The following is a 22,573-nucleotide window of genomic DNA, read 5'->3' as shown; positions in this document are numbered from 1 at the left end:
TGTCTTGGTCTAGATAGGATTGTCTTTATGACTTTGTTTTGAACATGCTGACTGATATTTATAGCTGTGCAATCTTCTTGTCATTAATGAGTGGGATTGAATGTAAATTTGGGAGGGTCTAGGATGTGAGTAAATATGGGACTGTGTATCAAGGGGTTTCTTTGGGACTGTATAGCAAGCTATTGCTCTGATATTTTTGTGTAACAAAGCCCTAGCTTTTTTGTAAGGGTAGGTTTTTATGTAAGTGGGTTTTACATCAAAACTCATAGGCTAAAAATCGTCCCATGCTTGGCTGGAATGCTTACCCAGGCCTTACTAATGAATCAGTTATTTTTCAAAAAAAAAAAAGTTTCTACTTCTCATGAGTTGTCAATAAGTTTTGTCACCTCTTGACGAATGGCCTACATTTATGCCACCTCTTGACATATTTTTTATGTCATGAACAACTTTGTACAAGGGCATGAAACCAACTCTGTATAGGGTCGTGATTGGGTAGTTGTGCTTGGAAAGGTTGTCATTTTATACCTTAAGAAAAGTGTTTTCATTTCAAATAATATAAGCAGCCAATGAAACGTTTTGGGCTGTTTCACTGGTTAAGGTACATATTAAGTTAACTATATAGGATTGCTTGTGATAGTTTCAGAAAGAACCATTAATTTTACGTCTTGTGTATATTAGAATAAAATTAATATTTAAGTGTTCACATCATCTTCAATCGTTTTTTATGGGATAAAATTGTAAAATTCAATGAATTAAAATAGACAATACCTTACAAGTTGGTATTGATCGTGACATTTATACATGAATCAATACATTTGAGCAAGTTTTTGATTCGATTAGGTTTTTTGCATTTCTAATCTATAAAAATACATGCATATAGAAGAATAATTAACAAGTACAGAACATTTATTATTCAAGGTTCGATAGAAAGAATGAATTTGTTTCCAGTCAGTCGACTTGTACATGTAAGGTTCTTGGACCTTGGGCCATGATCAAACGGAAAAGAAATGACCCTGTTAATACTTATGTGTAACGAAGACAAACAAAAGAAAGGAATGCAAAACGTTCTAAGCAGCTGTCACCATGCCCAAAACATTTTTTCTTCCTTTAACAACCTCTTTAAACAGCTCAGTCACTGCAGACTCAAACCTCTCCAAGCCCTCTTTGAGAACTACAGATTTATTCTTCAATGAATCAATACTCTTTAGATAATTCTTTTCATCAATTGCTATTCCCCTGGAAGCCTGATCTTTAATATTCAAAACCCTGCTCTCTACCATCTTATTCTCAACCAAAACTGGTCTTGTATAATCCTTGTTATCCCCATCTAGTCCTTCAAAGAAGCTACACACAAGCTTCCTTAGTGAAACTGAGAACAACTTCAGCTGAGGGAAATTGCTGTACAACCCATCATCAACTTTGATCGAAACTGGGTAGAATATTGAAGAGAAAAGAAGTAGACATAGTACACTCATGGTGCCTTTCACAGCACAAATGACTCGAACATTAACATCTCTGCTCTTTGTTTTGCAGATTTCCTGGCTGAATAAGTTCAAGTCTTTCCCTTTGATCTCAATACCATAAAGGTTCTTGCTCTCTCTTTCTAGTCTTTCAATTTCATTCTTACTTGATGAAGCACTGCTCAAAGATTTCTCATCATGAAGCTTATTAGCAGCAACATCGATCAGCAGGCAGTACCTGTTCATCCCAGAAATGGCTGACTTTAGACAGTTGCAGAAATCGAGAAGGATCAGGCTCTCCTCCATGTACTCTTCCAAACAATTAACTCCTTCCCACAACATGGTTGGCTCTGATTTTTGAACAAAGCATAGCAAGTGAAAGTGCATCTTCCTGAGGAGATTCACCACATCCCTGCACCATTGAAGTGATAAGGAGTTCTCAGATAGTGATACTTGAAGCTTTTGAAGATCAATACCAAGGGAAGCAAAGACCCGAATACTTTCATCAGCATTGGTGAAAGAAGATGGCTTTTCTCTTAGCAGCAATTGATGACAACATGCAAGGAACACTCTCCCCATTATGAAAGATCGATCAGTTTACAGGAACCACAGAAATGCATTTCAAGATCTTCGGCCACACCTAATTTCCATAATTCATTCCCAAGATCAAGGTGGTTTAGTGCTTGACCAAACGAAAAGTTAGTAAGGCATAATTTTGAAAAGCTTATTATAATGGGAATCCTTTGGCATTGTAAGCTACTTACTACATTTCTTCCACTAGTAGAAAAAGAATACGTGAAGTCTAATTACTTGAGGAGGAAAATAACTATAAAATTTAGAATAAATATGAAAGAAAGAAGTTCACGCAATCCTTCATATATATTGCCACATTTCAGCAAAAAGGGTAAGCAATTCCCTTTGATGGTTGCCAATCAATTTTCTTTCTTTTTATAGTTTCTTATGAAAGAAATGCATGCATAAAAAGGTGAACATTTAATGGTTAAGGCAACTTTGTGCTTTTCATATCTAATTATATTATCTTAGTGAAGATAGCAAATTTATTTTCATATCTAATTAAATTATATGTGTAGAGATAGTAAATTCAGTTTCTTTAACGTTACAATTCACATCAACCTGCAAGACGATTTTATCTCACAAAAGACGTTTCATAGGTTGAAGACGGTATGAACACTTAAATCTCACTTTGGTACACAATTGACATGAGATTCATAACTCATCTATGAAATGACACCTAGCAAATTGCTTAAGCTCAATCTGTTGTAAATAACTTTTCTGCGAATGTAATTGACCTTAATTCTGAATTTCTGATAGTATAGCAGAAGTGGGGAAGGGGCGCTTAATGAATCGGCAACCTCTCAAAGGCAGGCCAGAAAGCCAAATATGATGTTACAAGTGGCAGTTGGATAAAACCCTTGGTCATTTTCAAAGTAGGAAGAGAGACGTACATATTTGGTTTATAGTTAGATGGAAAATTTTCTTGATCTGGAAGAGAAAAGGGACTACCCAGAAAACCGCCATGAAGCAAATTTTGTAGGCTTTAGCAAGCAATCATTAGCCATCCATGGACTTGTTTTCTATTGAAACAACCTAGTTTTCAAGCTTCATGTCAATATTACCAGTCAGAATTGTTAGAATTTGGCTTTGAGGCAAGTTTAATATATAGGAAAGAGAAAATTCCATATATATAGAAGAGAATACGGCTTAAACATTGGCAATCATTCAGGACCAGAGGAACTTAAATAGCTTGAGTATCCAATTTAACAATCTAAAAATCTCATCATCTCTTGTAGTATAAAAGAACAGGTTGACATATATATCAAAAGTCTGAATTCCAAGTTAAAAAATGCAACTCCATATGTCATGTTAATACAACTCAAATCTCAAACTGTTGTCTGGTTAAGGAAAATTGTATTAACCTCCCTGTTTGGGGCCTCACTTGCACAATTTGGCAAAGAAATCAGGATACAAGCCTCAAGCACTCCATTAAGACATTCGTATGTTCAGGCTTCCCAGCCGTTACACGAATATAGCCCTTCAACTCTTTTTTATTATAGTGACGGACCATTACACCCATTTTTGAAAGATCATCCTGCGTCACAAATTTGAAGTTATGATAGATGCTGTAGTGGAAAAATGAAAGGAACAAAAAGGCACTTTCATGGACCATTCATAATATTATGATAAATGCTGAAAGTGGAAAAGAGGGGAGCAAAAAAGAAAAGAACAGAAGAAACTCGTTCAGCAATATTTTCAATTGTGATCAAAAGCTGAAGATGCATTGTCATGAACCATTCATCACGTGGTTCCTAAAACAACCAAAACTCTAGATAGCTCAAAACAACCCAAGTCAGATCGTGATGATTAACAAAAGCTTATATCCTTGTTTCTGGAAGCAAGCATCATATACCCTTAAACTCAGAAATCAAGTATTGCATTGAAACAAGTGCTTTCATAAAAGAAAAAACATAACTTCCACTTGAGAGTAATATGCACCATGCAACCGCTATAATTACCAAGACAGAAGAAAGCCTTGACTGTAACTTCTAAATCAGATTCACCACACAAATATCTCATCGCATGCAATCAAGGATGTAAGTGAATCAAGCAACATGGGAGCTCAACCCATTGAACATTTAAAGTCATCTTATTCAGTTTCATGCGCGGTTCAAGCTCAAATAGTAAGTCAAACCAAGTTTGAATACTTAAATACACGGTTCAAGTGGTTTGCAAGTTTAATCAAGCTTTTGGAATTTCTTATATTTTATCTTATAACTGATATATATTAGAAATATAAATTAAAAATAACCTTTCTTTGCATATTATATTTTACTGTATCTATATAATTAAAATATAATATCTACAATTCTTATTCAAGTTTTGAGCATGAGCTTGTAGCCCAAGTTGATGATAATCAAGTTGAGCTCAAGTGGCTCAATTATTTTTCAAGCAAAACTGCTCGAGCCTTAATCTATTGCTGAAATAATACAGGGATAGGTAAAGGAAGTATCCCGGGATATTTAATATTATCACACATGTCAATATGTGAAGTGACCTACCTAGTTGCATAATTTACAAACTATATGCTCCATCATTGTTCAAAAATGCTTGCAAAATAGGGCAAATAATCTATCAAAGAAGTTAATAATACCTGATGGTTCAAGTAAAACAAATTGTAATAAGAGCTTTGAAATATCAACATCAGACACACAGGCATCCATAAGGATACCACAATTGGTATATGACTGTCAATCCAATGTAGCTTTAGTATGAGGCAGAACAAAAGTGTTGACAAAAGAAGATTGATATTTAGACTTAGCATACAATGTCAAGCATGTTGAGATGCACTTTATGTTAAAAAAAAAAAAAGGATGAAAGCATGCAACCATGACAAATCAGCAATTACCTTGAAAAATATTAGATAAAGAAAGAGATGGAGAAGGAAAATTAGGCATATTATTATGTAAAAAACAAAATAAATTCAGAGAGCAAAGCGGCAGTGAATAAGAGAATGGGAGATTATACACCTTTAACTTCTTAGCATCCTTTCCAGATGTCACCTCACATAGAATGAAATTAGAATAGCTTGGATATGGATTCAGAAATGGTACTTCCTTAAGAAGTTTAAAAAGCCTATCCCGTTCTTGTACCAAAGCCTCTTTCACCATCTGGTAAAGATTTAGAGCACAGTATTAGGACCGAGTTTCATGCATAAGGGAATCCAGAATATCCCCTTTTTAGAAATATTTCTACCATTTTTTAAAGAAGCCTAAACTAAAGCCGAAAATCATACTAATAAAAAACAGTAAGAACCTCTAGATACTTTGGGTTCTGCAATGCAGCACATGCAGCAACTTCAGCAGCAACAGAAACATTATATGGTTGCTTTGCTCTCCACAAATACTCAATTATACTCAAAGGGAATGCTCCATATCCAACACGGATCCCAGCTAAACCTGCAATGATTGTTAATTCTCAAATTAAGTTATAACTTTTTTTTTCCCTTTTCTTGGAGGGGTGGGGGAAGGAGGGGTAGACATGCCCACACATATATGCAGAGAGAAATAAGAACATTTAAAAAAGGAATGATTACAAAACTATTTTGAGGAGAATGATTCATTGACAGACATGTAATTGCCAAAAATTCCCTGATTAACCAGCAAAGCATATATTGTCTACCAAGATTGATATCAACTGAAGATTGAATTAAAACAATGAATTCACATCTCCAAAGACTATTAGAACTTTGCTATCTTTCAGAGGATACAAGTTGCAGGTTTACTTCCAAAGTATATATAGTTAACCACAATGCAATGGACTGAGATCCATGAAAATAGCCAAAAGCAACGTATAAGACCTTGATCTTGAAAGGGAGGAGAAGGGTAAATTTATAGCCAAGAATAACGTAATAGCAGATGGCTCAGGCAACAAGTTGGAGACGTCTTTTATTAATTTCTTTCAATTCAAGTGAAGTGCTTGTGTTTGCTACACAATACAAGTCCACTCAGATAGAGGGGAAAGTTAAAAAGAAATAAAAAGAAAAGGAGAAGGCAGAAACACTAAAAACAAATTCAGTCCTGACATCTTAAGTCTATTAAAATTCTCACTGATTAAAAGCTAAATGGCAAGTCCTAGATAAGCTATTTATATGAGTTCTTACAAACCCCAAAAAAAAGCCCACATAAAGTGGCCGCAAAAGAGTAAGGTCCTATATTCTGTAAATTTCTGCCCAAGTTAAAATAACATCCACATCAGAATGTCTAAAAAAACATCCACAGCATGGCCATGAAAAGGGAAATCTTTATGTCATTATAACAGCAACGATAGATAGGAAGAGATTATCTCATTACCAAAAGAAATGAGGTAGACACATAGATATTCTCTACCATGCATTAAACAGTAAACAAAAATCATAATTTTAATTCATTATACATTTTTATAAAAGAAAATAAAGACACAATAAGCCCTCTGCTTTTAAGATTTCAAAACACTATTCACACCACACCACCAAAGACAATTGAAGGCAAACATCTAAATTCATACAAATACTGATTTCTACAATTGGGGAAAAAAGTCAGAAGCATACCAGCTCTTTTGCTAAATGTTCGAAGGACAATTAGATTGTCATGCTTCTTCACCCATTGCATTCTAGATTCAATTCCAGAAAACTCGATGTAAGCTTCATCCAGCACCACCAAAATAGGCATGTCAAGGATCTTCAAGAGAACTTCATCACTAATTATACTGCAAAATTACAATTAACATAGAAATGGAGGTATCAAAACCAAATCTACATGGAGCACAGCACAGAGCAACATATGGTTACAGTTTCCGACATTCCACATTTAGAATATATCCACAAACTCATGAAATCCACATAATGAATTCAGAACCCCCACCCAAAAGAGGACCAGAAGAACCAACTAGATTATATTAGCAAGTCCCTAGGAAAAGAAAAGGAAGTCATGTAGAACAAATTCACAGGAACAAAACAGCATGACTCCATCAAAAATATTTCCATCATTCTTGTCCTGTAAAATTAAAGGTTTCAGGTTGGCACCCCCTTTGTACCTTATAACATATATTTCATCTAGAAAAAAATGCGAATCAGACAGCATTTTTAGAGAATATAACACAATGTTCATGTCCCTTAGATATAAAAAGAAAAAGTCATTACAAACACTTACCTTCCATCTGGGTTATTTGGAGAAGTTAGAAATATGCATTTTGGTTTTTCTCGCTCAACAGCCTCAGCTATGTGTTCTACATTCAAGCTGAAGTCTGGCTTCCTCGGAACTGCACAGCAGATTAAAATCTTTATAGATATTTACAGCCGATTAATAAATATGAACAGCTTGACATCTTAAGTGCATTGCTGTTAATGCTCCTATATTAACTAGTGATTACCAAGCAAACTATCCATGTCCCAGATGCAAAAAAGATCATTAAGAAGTTAAGACTGAAGATGCCTAAGAAAGTGAAACTAGTAGAAAGCATATTTCTACCTTTGATAACTTCTGCCGCATTAACGCCAGCATCAAATTCATACATTGTGAAGGTCGGAGGGCAGTCCACAATCTTGTCGCCAGGATCAAGCACACATCTGCAACAAAATATTAATGGAAAATAGAAAGAGAAACCAGTTAGAGATACAGTGCTCGAGGCTACATTGAGTGGAAATCAAGGGCTGCTTAAGCTAAGTTTTCTGTTTCTAACCGCATGATTAAATCGATAAGCTCATCACAACCACAACCCACAAGAATATAATCAGATTCAAGCCCCGAATCTTCAGCAAGAGCAGCACGTAATTGACGAGATTCAGGGTCAGGATAGATATATGGGAACTTCAATGACCCTAAGACTTCAAGAACCTACAAACAATCTGATATTCGCAATCAGGGGATAAAGGATTACTCAATAGCAAGAATATTGCCTGCAGTGCATACAGACAAACCCAAATAATTTTTCTTCAACTTCATTCATGCTCACAATTTGGCTACATAAAAAGGAAGTGTAGTTATGTACACTACTTGCCTCTGGAGGTGGACCGTAAGGATTTTCATTTGCATCTAATTTGATGATATCTTCAGGCTTTCTTCCCAGTTTCGCTGACAAAACCTATAACATGAAAACCCGCTCATTAAGAAAAAATACCAACTGATTAGTTAACATGAAATGCATTTAGGAAGCTAATGATGGAGCGACTGGAAAACTTCACGCAAGTTACCAAAGCCACATGAATCAGCAAGAAACAACCAAAATGTATCAATCAGGTCAAGATACAAAAACCAGCTGCTTAACAATCATCAGTGAATTAACTAAAATGAGCAGAATATGGGTCTTAATCCAATCACCTCAAAAGGCAAAATAGGTTGATAAGGAGACAATTTTCTCAAATGGGGTCGAATAAAAGAATCACCACCCAACTTCTGATTAACATGCTCAAAGGGTGCAGTGGAAGAAGCAGAAGAAGAAGAAGAGATAGTAGCCATGATGACCCTCTTATGATTTCCTTCAAAAGAGCAAATGGGTCTTTGAGGATTCACAATTTGGTGACTTTTGGCTCTGGGTTTGACCAAACAAAGTGAAGCAGCGTTGGATATATTGGTGACACCCATGAATATGTCTGCTAAAGGTTTGTTTTAGACGAAGAGATGTCAAAACCCTAAGCACTATAACCCATATACTAATAACTGAAACTGACAAAAACAAAAATGGAACCCTTTGAACTTAAAGCATATACAATTTTTGTCACTGCATTTACCTGTCCTTTTTTCCTTTTTTTTATAGTATTAAATTAATTTTCCTTTCCATTTAGTGGACAAAGTGCCGCCAACCTTATAATTCTTGCCCTTTTACATCCATGAATTGCGCAAGTTTAGACATTTACTATGTTCTTGACCATGTGTTTCGAGGATTGTTTGGAATAATTTTACCATAATATTCTGAAATTTTTTAAATTATTAAATAAATATTTATTTTTCTACTGCAATCAATTAAGTTTTTATATCTCATTTTAAAATAACTGCATTCATAACTAACAATTGATTAATTGATATTAATCAAAATACCATTTATGTGGTATGATGTTGACGTAATGTTAATATGAAAAGTAAAAGTATCACGCGATTAGATTATCATGTCACATCGTTATTTATTATAACATGTCACGTAACACCACGTGATTAATAATGATATGTTAACTATTGGTTGATACATGTTTGATCCAAAATAAAAGCACATCAACTTAATTAATCATACAATAGAAGAATAATGACTTATTTAAATTTTTTTGAATAGTTTAAGAGTATTTTTAAGTATTATGCCATAATTTTATATTAACATTCAACAAATGATATTTTAAGTAATTTCATAAATTTGATTCATATATCAAATTAGAAATTGAACAAACAAAGTTTTTTTAAAAAAAGAATGATTTATTTTCTCAAATTATGTGTTTTGATACATAATTAAGATTCCACATATGTAACATAATAATTTCGGATTGCATTTTGAATATTATTTCAAATAGTAACATTTAAGTATTGTGTGCTATTGTAAAAGCATTGTGATTATTATACATAAATAATTTATTAACCCATGAAGAATTAAAAAAAAGCCTACCAGCACCCGAACATTTGGTTCATTGGTTAATGCATGATCATCTTACTTAAAGAGTAAGGTTCAAATCCCCCTTCCCCTAATTATATAAAAAAAAATGTTCGAATCCCCCCTCCCCTAATTATAAAAAAAAAAAAAAACCTACTAGCTTTACAAATTAAAGATGAATAAAGATAAAATACTTATACCTCTTAAGTTTTAATCGAAATTCCACACGAATCCATTAGTTTTTGAAATTGATACTTCATCTTAAAAAAAATATATTTCACTAGACATATAAGTCTAACTGTTAGTTAATTGTTAATGTTTTCATTAGTTTGATGATGTAATAATACTGAAAGGATAAACTTATTTTTTATTAATTTTAAAAATTACTATTATATAAATTTTTTTTTTTTACAAAAAAATTTCAGGCCAGGGAAAGGAGCACCAATAGGGAGTGAGTGAAAATCTAGTGGGGAGCACTTGTTGTGGGGGTGTTGGTAGATGAATGCGAGCATACTAGCAGACCATATTATTTGAGAGAAAAAAAAGGAAGAAAAGGTGTTTTTATTTTTTCATATTTTTTATTAACGGTGTTTGCACTTTTGGGAAAGAGTGTTTATTTCTAAAACTAATGAAATAGCGTAAAATTTTGATTAAAACTTAAGGGATCTAAGTATTTTACCTATGACATAAATAAATATATTTAATAATGATGTAGAACCTTAATTGCAACAAGATAAAGAAATAATTATTACATATTGTTGACAAAACATTACTAAACATTATTTGAATGTTTATACCATTTGTGCAAAACTTTGTATAAATTTTTTTTATTTTGAAGATCATTTTGTCCAAAAAATTACAATTAAGGTTTTTTTTTTAATTGAAGGAAGGGAGATTTGAACCCTAATCTCTAAGTAGAGAAATCATGTAACAACCAATAAACCAAATGCTTGAATACCAATTAAGGTTAGTTGAAGTAAGTGTCGAAAATATATCATGTTGGACAGAGTTATGTATTACAATTTTTTGGATAGCATAGTACCTAGATCAGATTGTACTTTTGTATACCATAACCCAAAAGGAAGATTTGAGAATAATTCTTTATTTATGGATCAAATAATTTTTGACATAATATTTGAAAAAGTTTTCGAATTATTTTAAAAAATTTAAATAAATGTTTATTCTTTTATTGTATTCAATCATGTTTTTATACTTTTATTTGGTTTTATACCATTTTTATTTTATTGACCCTTATGATTAATGGTTGACTAATTGTTATTAGTTAAAATATCACTGATCAATTAATATCCACATGACATTAATATAGTGTTGACATGACATTAACGTGGAGAGTGAAAATGTCATATAACGATATTATTATGTCAAATCATCATCCATTAAGATATGTCAACATGCCGCGTCGGTGTCATGTGGTATAAAATGACAAATGGTATTTTGTCTAATAACAATTAGTCAATCACTAATTTACAGGAGTTTATTTGTTTTAAAATAAAAGGCATACTATAAAAAAAATCCTAAACTATTTAGAAAAATTCAAATAAATCCTTATATTTTATTTTGTTCAATCAAACTCTTAAACTTTTATTTTGAGCCAAATAAGCTTTTATATTTTTATTTTGAGTCAAATAAGCCATTGTACTTTTATTTTGAGTAAAAAAAACTCTTATGACTAATGATTACCTTAGTTAAAATGTCATATATCATTTTATGTTGTATGAAGTTAACGTGGCATGCTAAAATATCATAATTGATGATGATATAACATATTAATATATCATAATTGATGATGATAGAATATGCTAATTTAGTATGATAACATGATCATATGATATTTTTTAACCCAACACTTTAGCATTTGGCTCATTAGTTAGTGCATGATCTCTCTACTTAAAAAGTAAGGTTTGAATCTCCCCTCCCCCAATTATAAAAAAAAGAAAGATATTTTTTACCATAAACATCAACGCCATGTTAGTGCCATGTGGATATAAAATGATAAATAACATTTGAACTAATGACAATTAATCAATCATTAGTAATAGGGGTTTATTTGATCCAAAATAAAAATATAGGGGCTTGATTGAATGTGATAAAAGACTAAGGGCTTATTTGAATTTTTTTTAAATAGTTTAGGGGCTTATTTGAGCATTATGCCAAAATAAAAGTATAAGGATTTGATTAAATACAATAAAAGAATAAGAATTTATTTAAAATTTTCTAAATAATTCAAGAGCTTCTTCAAATATCATGCTAAAAATTTTTTGAAGTGGTTTAATTTCTCATTATTCTCTTTTCTCTCCACAAACTAGTTTATCATTTGCTAAACAAGTGTTGTTGGAAAATTCCAAATAAAATTTGTTGCTAATTCATTTAGGAAAATGAAAATATATTTAATAAAAAATCCATAGGTAATGATATACTACTTTGAACCAAATTAATACCGTCGAAAAAAAGTTGTTTCTTTATACTGATAAGTTAAAAGAATTTAGAGTCAAAACATTGCAAAATATATATATATTTCTTTGTACATTTGTTTTTTACAATAAATGTTATGATAATTTAGTTTTCAACTTGTAAAATAATTTGACGGTGAGGTGCCCTAATCTATTTTATCTTCTACTTTGCTTAACCTTTCAGTATTTACCATTAAAAGTATACCTACTTTCTCCATTGATGAAAATTTGGTAGTCAAGGGAGCAAATCCTTGTCACTATATACACACAAATCTAGAATCTTCAGAGTTTGCACTACACGGTACAATCTATTTATAGTCAGATTCCTTTCCATTAATTTCTCCAAGTCTTGAAGTTCAAGCAATAGAAGTTGGAGTTTTGTATTTGGAAATTAGTTCAGGTATCACAGCTAAGATTTCTTTGCCTCAACTCCTTACATTTGTCACTCTCAAAATCCTTGCCTAGTTACCATCCTCCTTTCATTAAAAAATTTAAGCATAACCCTTGAAAAAATTTTAAGTATAAATTCTTTTTTTTTATTGTGTTCAATCAAACGTCTGTATTTTAATTTTGAGTTAAATAAATGATTATAACTAACAATTGATTAATTGTTATTAGTCAAAGTATCATCTGTCATTTATACCCATGTGGTGTTGACGTTAATGTGGGAGGAAAAATACCACATGGTTATATCGTCATGTAACATTATCATTCATTATGACATGTCAATATGTAATAATAATGCCATGTGATATGAAATAACAAGTGGTATTTCGATTAACAACAGTTAATCAAACATTAATGATAATAGTTTATTTGAGTCAAAATAAAAATATAACAATTTAATCAAACTTAACAAATGAATAAGAATTTATTTGAATTTTTTTAAATAATTTATAGATTTTTTAAGTATTATGTCAAAATCTTTGTACAGGAATAACCTTTCATAACTAATAAAGGTTGATTAGGCAGCTAAATGACAAATTGATCTAGTTTGAAGAGGAATGGAATCTCATTTCTCAATGGGATTAAAATATCCCAATTAATTATTATAATGTCTAATTAAAAACTAATTCGAAAGGAAAAAGGGGAGCCCACATCCTCCAACTACATACTCTGTTAGCTTGGATTTCATCATCTTATGCTTGCCCCCTCTCAATGTTGACCAGATCAATCCTTTCCTCTCCTCTTACTACACTAACTTTAACACCAATTTACATGGCAGTATTTACCATATATAGAACCTTTAAAGATTGAATTGATTTGGATTATACATAATTCATAAATTCTAGTGCTAACTGATAGAGTAATTAAGAATCTGAGATACTATAGATTTGTTTCTTCATAGTTCATACACTTCCAAGTTCCAGCATTAGAATGGAGTGGTATCTTCATAATTCGAGGAGCAACAAGACTTTGTTTAGTCCTTGGAAAGAGCTCCAAAACCAGCTGAATACAGGGTGGGAAAGCTTAAAAATATATACCTTTCCATGACTTTACATATAGAAAATGAAACTTTTTGAGGAGCCCTTAATTTGTCAGCAATAAATCAATCAAACTATGGAGTTTGCCAGGTGCGATGTTTAACTGACCTCTGAGAATTATGAACCAAGAAGAGCTTTCTCAAGACCCTCATGAAAACCAACATGCCTGGTCTTCTTGGAGGGAACATGGCAGCATTGTTCTTGGACAATTTCAAGGCCTGGGCACAACCCAATTCTACCATGTCTCCGGAAGACCTTGAACTGCGACTTGTTGGCAATTCTTCATTGAAATCCTCCCACAACAGGTCCATCTTTTCCTCTTCATCCTCAGCAGCTACTTTCTTGGATGACACCTTTGAACCTTTCTCTACATATGAGAAGCTCTTTCTTTCCTGATGCTTCTTCTCTGGTCTATCTGGAAAACAATCTTCTTCCTCTCTCGTTGAACATTCTTTTGCTTTCCTGTCAAGAAAAACATCAGGAGATGCAGCAGGAGACAGACGCCACAAGGGCGGCGAATCAATCCCACAAGGGTATAAGGCAGCGGTGGTAGGGAAGCTGAATTCTTCAGTACTGGCCATGGCTTGGCGCTGATCGGCCCTTTCGAAACATGAGAGAGCCAAGAGATCAACAAGCTAGGCCGTTGGGGTTGGAAGTTCGGTGGTGGGTTGGGTGCCCTGGAAAATTTTAGTTCAACTGCTTCCACAAGTTTAACAACTTTTTTATGTCAATGAATCTAGAGTGAGTGAGGGTCCCCCTCAACGAAAAGATTTTTCAAATCTTCTGGCTCCCATGGAAGTAAGTAGGCCACCTATCCATAATTTGGTACTCATCCATTGTCATCTCCTGGCAAACAAATCATGTCAAGTAAACAGTGACATATAATTTGGTAAATTTGTTTGTATTAATAGGACCAATCTCCATTGCAACAATTGTGAGCTTTTTGTGAGGGATGCATTGTGGTGCTATTTGATGTCTTATTGAAAATGTGATTATAAATATGTGATTGTAAAAAATATAATCATAATCGTTTAAAAGATAATATTATAGTATTTGACATGCATGAAAATGTATTAAGTTAAAAATCTTAAGAAAATTACATTACCGTATTTGATTTAAAAGCAATTTTTTTACTTTATAAGAAACGTTTGGTATACTGCATGCGAATGTGAGAATGTGATTATTCACATTTCCAAAATTTCTATTGGTAAAATAAGTTAGAAAAGTAGTGCAAGGAATTGTCATGAAAAAGTATGATTTGAAAATCTTAAAAAAAGAGTGAAATATATGAAATGAAAGAAACCAATATATAGTAGTGCAAAATTTAATGAGCCTCTCTATATATTTATCGAAAAAAATGATTAAATCATGCATTGTAATCATATAATATCACATAACTTCCAAGAGTATACTATTAATTAAAACAAAAACAAAAACCAATATAAAAAATAGAAGGTTGAATGTCGACGTTTGCGTGGTTAAGGTCAAGGAGAAAGGAGACTATATTTTATAACCTATATGAGTGAATGACTTGGTTTGCATATTGGAAGGCCCCGTACGCATAAATCATAAGGAAGAAGCCAAAAACTGTCAAAAAGGGGAGAAGTGGGCATCTTATGTATCGCCGGATTGAGAGGAGATACCCTTCCTCCACCTTCATTTTTCCGCAGTTTAGAGTTGACTTGGAGCCTCCAACCTCCTCCTTGAAAGCGATTGCATTCCTGCCATTGTTTATAGATCGGGATCACATATTTCATATCAATAAAATATAAAATGAGTCTTAAATTTATAAATAAAAATTTTTCTTTATCAAACAAGTATATCTTTTAAATTAAAATTATGAATCCGTAATATACGAGTTAATTTACTTATATATTTACGTCTTTTTTGTCATGCTCTTTCGGCTTAAACTTGTTATCTTTTTCCTTTTGTTTTTCACTTTGGGAAACTTTTATTTTTCCTATAAATTTCTTAATTCATGATTCTTTAAATACAACTTGAATATGTTACCATGTATGAGGCAAATCTACTTATCATTTTTCAATTAATCTGGACATGTTGGGCTTTGGTTATTCTTGTGACTGGTTGTTGGTATTTTGCTGTGTGTTTTTATTGTATCTTGATATTGATGGAGACTTATGTTTGCATCTGATGATGTTGTCTATGATGCAAATCTGGTTTTTAGGTGTATTTATGTCACTAAAATCTTATTAAGTTTTGGTCCTGTATGGACTGTTTTGATCACATATCAACTCTAATCAATATTTTCTATCAGTTTCGATAATATTTAATAAAATAACCATTTCATCGAGAAAAAATTAATAAAATACAAATTCTATATATTACAAGAAATATATATAAAAAAAAAAACAGTGTGGATTGGGATTCTTGAAATTTTAGAAGAAAAACCTTTTATTGGTTTTGAAGATGTTACAAATATATCAACACCAAAAAGATGTATTTTGTGTAGAAAATAGTTTATTTCTCAATTTTAATTGTTATGGATTAAAAACCTTCAATAAATATTATTTTTTATATGATTTATCATAACTTAAAAAAATTATAGTCAACATAATTACCTTAATTAAACTTATAATATAAATTAATTTTTATCTCATACAAACTGTAACACGTACATTTCATACAAACATGTTATGTTTCATAATCTAATAAAACTATTTTTATCTCTCATAATATTTTTTATCAAAATTTAGTAAGGATGACTTTCTTCTAGTAATAATTTAGATTAAATTTTATATACAATTATAATATAAGTTAATATACCTTTCCTTACAAGAATTAATTTTTTTTTCTTTTAGGTTTTTTATATTGTTGATACCATTGGGGGTACAACTTGGATAAGATTTTTTAATTTGTTCAATTGGGTCCAAATCCAATTAAATCAAACCGAACCCATATTAGTTTGGTTTATGTTGGGTTTGGTAAATGGCGGACTTGCCTTTCTCTGGACCCAACCATGTTTTAATCGGGCCGATCAAATCCCGTATTAATCGAGCCGATCAGTTCTCTCGTCTAAACTCTTTTTTCCATTTTTGTTTAAAGCAACCAAAAGAATGAATAAAATTTTCTTTGATATCTTTTAATATTTTATTTATTTTTCAATATTTTCTAACTTTAGGGATGACTTTGCCGTTTTTATTAAAAAACACAATGCTAGGAAAAACCCATTAATTATTTAAAAAAATTTAAATAAAATTTTATTATATTGAATCAAATTCTATACGTTTATTTTAGATCAAATAATTGATTAATTATAATTAATAAAAATATTATTTATCTTTTTATATCTAGATGACACTGACGTGATATTGATATGAATAGTAAAAAGTGAAACATGGTCACGTCGTTATACCATATCAATACATTACATTAGTGTTACGCAGTATATAATGATAAATGATATTTTAATTAAGTTAATTATTGGTCATAAAAATTTATTTAGTTTAAAATAAAAATATAAAAATTTATTAGATTTAAATAAAAATATAAAAATTTGATTGAATGTAATAAACAAAATTATTTAAAATATTTAAATAATTTATAAAATTTTTAGCTATTATAAGAAGTGGAAAACAGTTGAGCCAACTTCTACTTACTTTTGTATTGAAATTGAACTTGGACAAATACCGAGTATTCATGTTAATATAACATAAACGTATCAACAACTTTAAGTAACAGTGACTTGATGACCTTGGGTCAATGGTTCCTCAAATCTAAATGGAAAAAAGTTATACGCACTTATATATCATCGGAAATTAATTTCTCTGGTTTTAAAAGTTTAATTGTTTTTAAGTTTCATCATGATTAAGAAAAAAAAATTTTGATTTTAATGTGAAAAAATAAATAAAAAGTCATAAACCGTGAATGAAAAAATTAGGATATAATATCTAAATTTTTTTTTGAATTATTTTAAAATATTCAAATAAGTTATTTTTTTATTACGTTCAATTAAGTTTTTATATTTTTATTTTGAATTAAATAAGTTATTATAATTAATGGTTGATTAATTGTTATGAATCAAAATGTAACTGATCATTCTATACTACGTGATAGTGATTATAACAGTCTAAGTCCAAGTACTAGTGGTCTAGTAACTTTTTAAGCATAAACTATATAACTTTCAAAAACTTAAGTTCAAGTTGCAAATATTGATTGACTTGGATCTTTGTACAAGTTTTGACAATTACATTCATACATGATGTGAGACGGGTATCACAATCTTGATCAGTGTAAACTGACATATACTCTGATATCATTTATAACGATTTAAGTCTAAACATCATTGGTCTAATAACTTTTCAAGTCTAAACCACGTAACTTCCAAAAGTTTAAATTCAAGTTGCAAATTGTGATTGACTTGGATCCTTATATAAGTTTTGTTAATCACATTTATATCTAATGTAGAATGAAGTATCACACTGACGTGACATGTTGACATGTTATAATAAATGATAGCATGATATGTTGTCATGATGGTACTTTCACTTTCTATGTTAATATCAAGTGAGTACAAAATGACAAGTGATATTGTAATTATTAATAATTAATTAATTATTAATTATAAAATATTTATTTAAGTTAAAATAAAAATATATTAATTTGATTAAACGTTAAAAATATAAACTTATTTAAAAAAAAATTCAAATATTATGTAAAAATTAAAAAAAGAATGCTTTGCGGCAGAAATGGGGGCACACAACAGGAGCCCTCCATGGTCTGTACAACAGGAGGAACCAACTCCTCCCAACGCCGTGCATTAAACTGCCAAGACCTGTCTGATCTAATGATTTTGGAACTAGCTTTATTAGTTGAATTATCAATGTACAGATATTAATGCTGATATTGTCTAATGAAACTTCTACTCGATTTTGATGTGTTAATCACAGTTAATAGAGCTGTTAAGATCGGAAGACAGTTACAAGATTGACCAAGGTCTAGAACGTAAGCAAGACTCCTGAATCAAAAAGTCTTTGAAAGTGTTCTTTTTAATTAATAAAAGAAATTTAAATTCTACCGATCAATGATCTATGTGCTGGAATGCAAGCGCGTTCTTCCTAATTACAGGCTGTAGCATTCAAAAGTGGGCTCTTCTTCCGCCTGTGACACACAAAGACTTTGAGGTGTTCTTGTTGTTCTTTCCCATATTATAGAACTTCATGGAAAGACCAATGTGAGAGTGTGAGAGTCAAAGTCATCAAACAAGTCACGAAGAAATTAAAGCAACCCTCTCCCCTCACTCACCAAACCAACACTGCAATGGCCATTGTCAGTCAGTCTATTGGGTTGCATTCGCGGTCAACTCCATTCCCAACACGCCCAGAACAAGCATCTTCCCATGAATTTCCACTTTGAAAAACGCAAATCCCATCATCGAGGCACCAATATCTCTCTCTGTATCTCATGTTATTCTAATTCCATTTCTTTTTATTCTCGTCTCTGCTCTTTTCCTCACTCTCCTGTCTCCTTTCCTCCCCTTCTCAATCCTGACAAGTAGTCTTCTTTACAGCTTAAAATGAGGAGTTGCATTTACAGGCTTTGTCTGCTGATATATTTCTTCTTCTGTTTATACCCTTTGGTCTTCTGTCAACTAGCTTCAAACCAGAAGCAGCTAATGATCAATATTTCTCAGCAGCTTGGCATCTCAAATTCACCTTGGAATTCTACAAAGGAGCCGAACCCGTGCCGCTGGGAAGGAGTTACATGCAACATCCCTCTCAACAACTCCATAGTCTCTCTTTCTTTATCCGGGTTTGGTCTCTCTACCTCTAACTTTCTACCTATGTTTTGCCAGATTGATTCCCTGCAGTCTCTTAACTTGTCAAACAACATTTTGGTGTCAATCCCAGTTGAGTTTTTCAATAGTTGTGGAAGGATTGATGGGTTAAAGAGCTTGGACTTTAGCAACAACAAGTTGGTTGGTTCTTTGCCTACTTTTCATAAATTTGTTGGATTGGAATCCTTGGATTTTTCTTTCAATTCTTTGAGTGGGAGTATTAATTCTCAGTTAAATGATTTGAGTGCACTCAAAATATTGCATCTTGTGCTTTCTAAGAATAACTTCACAGGTCCAATACCAACTGAAATTGGAATCTATCAGAATTTGGTCCGGATTGATCTTAGTTTTAATAGCCTCAGTGGACAAATTCCTGCAAGTATTGGGAACCTCACCAAGTTGCAAGTCCTCATTCTATCTTCCAATAAGTTGACAGGGTTGATCCCTGCAACCCTTTCAAGTATCACAACGCTGCGGAGGTTTTCAGCCAATCAAAACAAATTTGTTGGTTCAATTCCTAGTAATATCACAAAATTTCTCAGTATTTTAGATCTTAGTTATAATAATTTAATTGGGGGAATTCCATGGGACTTTCTGTCACCATCAAACTTGCAGACCGTGGATTTGTCTTATAATAGGTTGGAGGGACCAATACCTGGAAGAATGTCTTCAAGTTTGATCAGGTTAAGATTGGGTAGCAATTCACTCAGTGGCCCTATCTCTTCAATAGATTTTGCATCACTTAAGAATTTGATGTATTTGGAGTTGGAAACAAACAGCTTTACTGGAATGATACCTCCAGAAATCGGTTCTTGCTCGAAGTTGGCACTCTTGAACTTGGCTCAGAATCAGCTGAATGGAACATTGCCGGTGGAGCTGTTTAATCTTACTAACCTTCAGGTTCTGAAACTGCAACTCAACAAGGTTGGTGGTGAAATCCCAAGTCAAATTGGCCAATTGCGAATGTTATCCGTACTTAATATCAGCTGGAATTCGCTCAATGGCATCATACCTTCGTCAATTTCAAATTTTAGAAATCTTGTTAACTTGAACTTGCAAGGCAACAATCTCACTGGTCCTATACCTGATCAAATTAGCAACTTGAATTCTCTGCTAGAAATCCAGCTTGGAGAAAATAAATTGAGTAGCAAGATTCCCTCTATGCCACTAAATTTGCAGATTTCTTTGAATCTCAGTTGGAACCTCTTTGAAGGACCCATTCCAAAGACTCTTTCTGGACTGTTTAGTTTGGAAGTTTTGGATCTCTCTAACAACAAATTCTCAGGTGAAATTCCTGATTTCCTGCTTGGTTTGTCTTCACTGAAACAGCTAATACTTTCCAATAATCTGCTATCCGGAGTTATTCCCAAGTTCAGTCAACATGTTTCAGTCAATACAAGTGGAAATCCAGGACTTCAAAATGCAACAACAAATTATCCAGTGTCAAGTAACAAGAGAACACGAATTGCTGTGACAATTCTCAGTACAATTGCGGCAGCTGTTCTTGCTATAGGGTTAGTTGCGATTACTGATCTGCTTATCAGAAAATATATACACAAAACAGAAAGAATTTTGCGTTAAAAAAAAAATTATTTCCCAAATTTGATTTTTGCGGACTGAAGCAACTTCAATAAATATTATTTTTCTATATGATTTATCCTAATTTAACAAAATTTATATTCTAACATAATTACCTCAATTAAACTTATAATATACGTTAATTTTTATCTTTTACAAACTCTAACATGTATAGTTAATATCAACATATTACATATTACGTTCAGTAATCCAATAGTAGGTAAACAAAAAAATATTTTTAGCTCTCATAATATTTGTTATCCAAATATACTAAGGATAACTTTTCTTTTATTAATAATTAGATTAAGTTTTATATGCAATTATAATATAAATTAATATACCTTTCCTTATAAGAATTACCTGTATATTGGATTAGATTTTTTATTTGTTCAATTGGGTCCAAATCCAATTAAATCAAACCGAACCCATATTAATTTGGTTTGTGTTGGGTTATGGGTAAATGGTGGACTTGCCTTTCTCTGGACCCAACCACGTTTTAATCGGGCCGATCAAATCCCGTGTTAAGCGAGCCGATCAGTTCTTTGATTTAAGCTCTTCTCTCTATTCCTGTTTAAAGCAACCAAAGAAATTAATGTAATAATATTTTCTTTTTTATTTTTCAAATTCATTGATTACTATTATTTTATTCATTAATTAAGTTCTTATTTTATTCATTTTCTACGGATTCAAGGGCCTTTTTTGTATGATTATTTCATTGGGAATTTTAAAGCATTTTCGACGAATTTTTTTATTTCCATGAAATAATATTATTGACTGACCTATTTTCAATAAAACTTTCTATGATTGATTTCGTTGAAAATCTATCAAAAATACCCATTTTTGATAGATTTCCAATGAAAATTTTCATTGAATATGATTTACTATTTTGTAGTGTGTGCATGTTTGTATAAGAAATTAAGAGCAAACTACACTATTTGTTACTTAAAATTTGTTTAAATTTCTATTTTAATCACCAATATGACACAACTAAGCTATTAATATCAAATTTGAGTTGGGAGAAGAAAGCTTCGATGTCTATAAAGAAATTTAGGCTTATTGCGAATGGAGCTAGCATTGTTCATTGGCAAGGAAAATTTTTTATATCTTTTAATATTTTATTTATTTTTCAATAATTTTCTAGTTTTATGATGACTTTTTTGTTTTAATTAAAAAAATACTTGAAAAAGCTCCTAAACTAGTTAAGAAAATGTAAATAAGTTTTCATTCTTCTATTACATTCCATTAAGTTTCTATTCTTTAATTTTGGATCAAATAAATCTTTATAATTAATAGTTGGTTAATTATCATTAGTCAAAATGTCACTTTTCTTTTTTTTATTCAAATGGCACTGACATAACATTGACGTAGAGGGTGAAAATGCCATATGGTCAGGTCACCATACCACATCAGAATGCTACGTCATTACCCATTATGACACGTAAGCCTCACGTAAATGAAAAATGATAAGTGGCAACTTAATGGGTTGTGTATTAAAAATTATTCCTAATTTGTTGGCTAATAGATTGCGAAAGGTGATTGGAAAAGTGGTGGGAGAACATCAATTTCCATTCATGCCTAGTAGACAATTGCTTGACTCCTTCTTAATTGCAAATGAGATGGCTGATTTTATGAATAAAAATAGACAAGGTGGCTTGAAGT

At 31.8% G+C, this 22,573-nt stretch overlaps 4 protein-coding genes across 5 annotated transcripts; 1 reads left to right on the top strand and 3 right to left on the bottom strand.

Annotated features, from left to right (window-relative positions):
• Window positions 1-1,067: 1,067 nt before the first annotated feature.
• LOC148761293 (uncharacterized) lies at window positions 1,068-2,039 on the bottom strand. Its single transcript, XM_088809282.1, has one exon. The coding sequence runs from the start codon at window positions 2,037-2,039 to the stop codon at window positions 1,068-1,070; it is 972 nt and encodes a 323-aa protein (XP_088665408.1).
• A 1,226-nt stretch (window positions 2,040-3,265) lies between these two features.
• LOC18592934 (histidinol-phosphate aminotransferase, chloroplastic-like) lies at window positions 3,266-8,707 on the bottom strand. Its single transcript, XM_018125291.2, has 9 exons — window positions 8,333-8,707; window positions 8,013-8,096; window positions 7,695-7,849; window positions 7,484-7,581; window positions 7,166-7,274; window positions 6,565-6,722; window positions 5,292-5,434; window positions 5,006-5,146; window positions 3,266-3,570 (listed from the first exon to the last, which is right to left on the bottom strand). The coding sequence occupies exons 1-9, from the start codon at window positions 8,594-8,596 to the stop codon at window positions 3,439-3,441; spliced, it is 1,284 nt and encodes a 427-aa protein (XP_017980780.2). The 5' UTR covers window positions 8,597-8,707; the 3' UTR covers window positions 3,266-3,438.
• Window positions 8,708-13,365: 4,658 nt separating this feature from the next.
• Window positions 13,366-14,280, bottom strand: LOC18592933 (uncharacterized). 2 transcript variants are annotated; one of them, XM_088808828.1, is made up of 2 exons: window positions 13,651-14,280; window positions 13,366-13,507 (listed from the first exon to the last, which is right to left on the bottom strand). In XM_088808828.1, the coding sequence occupies exons 1-2, from the start codon at window positions 14,121-14,123 to the stop codon at window positions 13,450-13,452; spliced, it is 531 nt and encodes a 176-aa protein (XP_088664954.1). In that variant the 5' UTR covers window positions 14,124-14,280; the 3' UTR covers window positions 13,366-13,449. The 2 variants fall into 2 exon arrangements, with proteins under 2 accessions (XP_088664954.1, XP_017980874.1); XM_018125385.2 differs by having other exon boundaries at window positions 13,366-14,270.
• Window positions 14,281-18,775: 4,495 nt separating this feature from the next.
• Window positions 18,776-20,963, top strand: LOC18592932 (uncharacterized). Its single transcript, XM_018125422.2, has one exon. It carries the CDS (start codon window positions 19,076-19,078, stop codon window positions 20,915-20,917), a length of 1,842 nt encoding a protein of 613 aa, XP_017980911.2. The 5' UTR covers window positions 18,776-19,075; the 3' UTR covers window positions 20,918-20,963.
• Window positions 20,964-22,573: the final 1,610 nt, after the last annotated feature.

The sequence above is a fragment of the Theobroma cacao genome, chromosome 8 (assembly GCF_053813885.1).
Source record: "Theobroma cacao isolate CCN51 chromosome 8, ASM5381388v1, whole genome shotgun sequence".
Taxonomy (NCBI): Eukaryota; Viridiplantae; Streptophyta; class Magnoliopsida; order Malvales; family Malvaceae; genus Theobroma; species Theobroma cacao.
The sequence above is the reverse complement of the archived record's forward strand: the minus strand, read 5'-3'. Positions and strand labels throughout refer to the sequence as shown.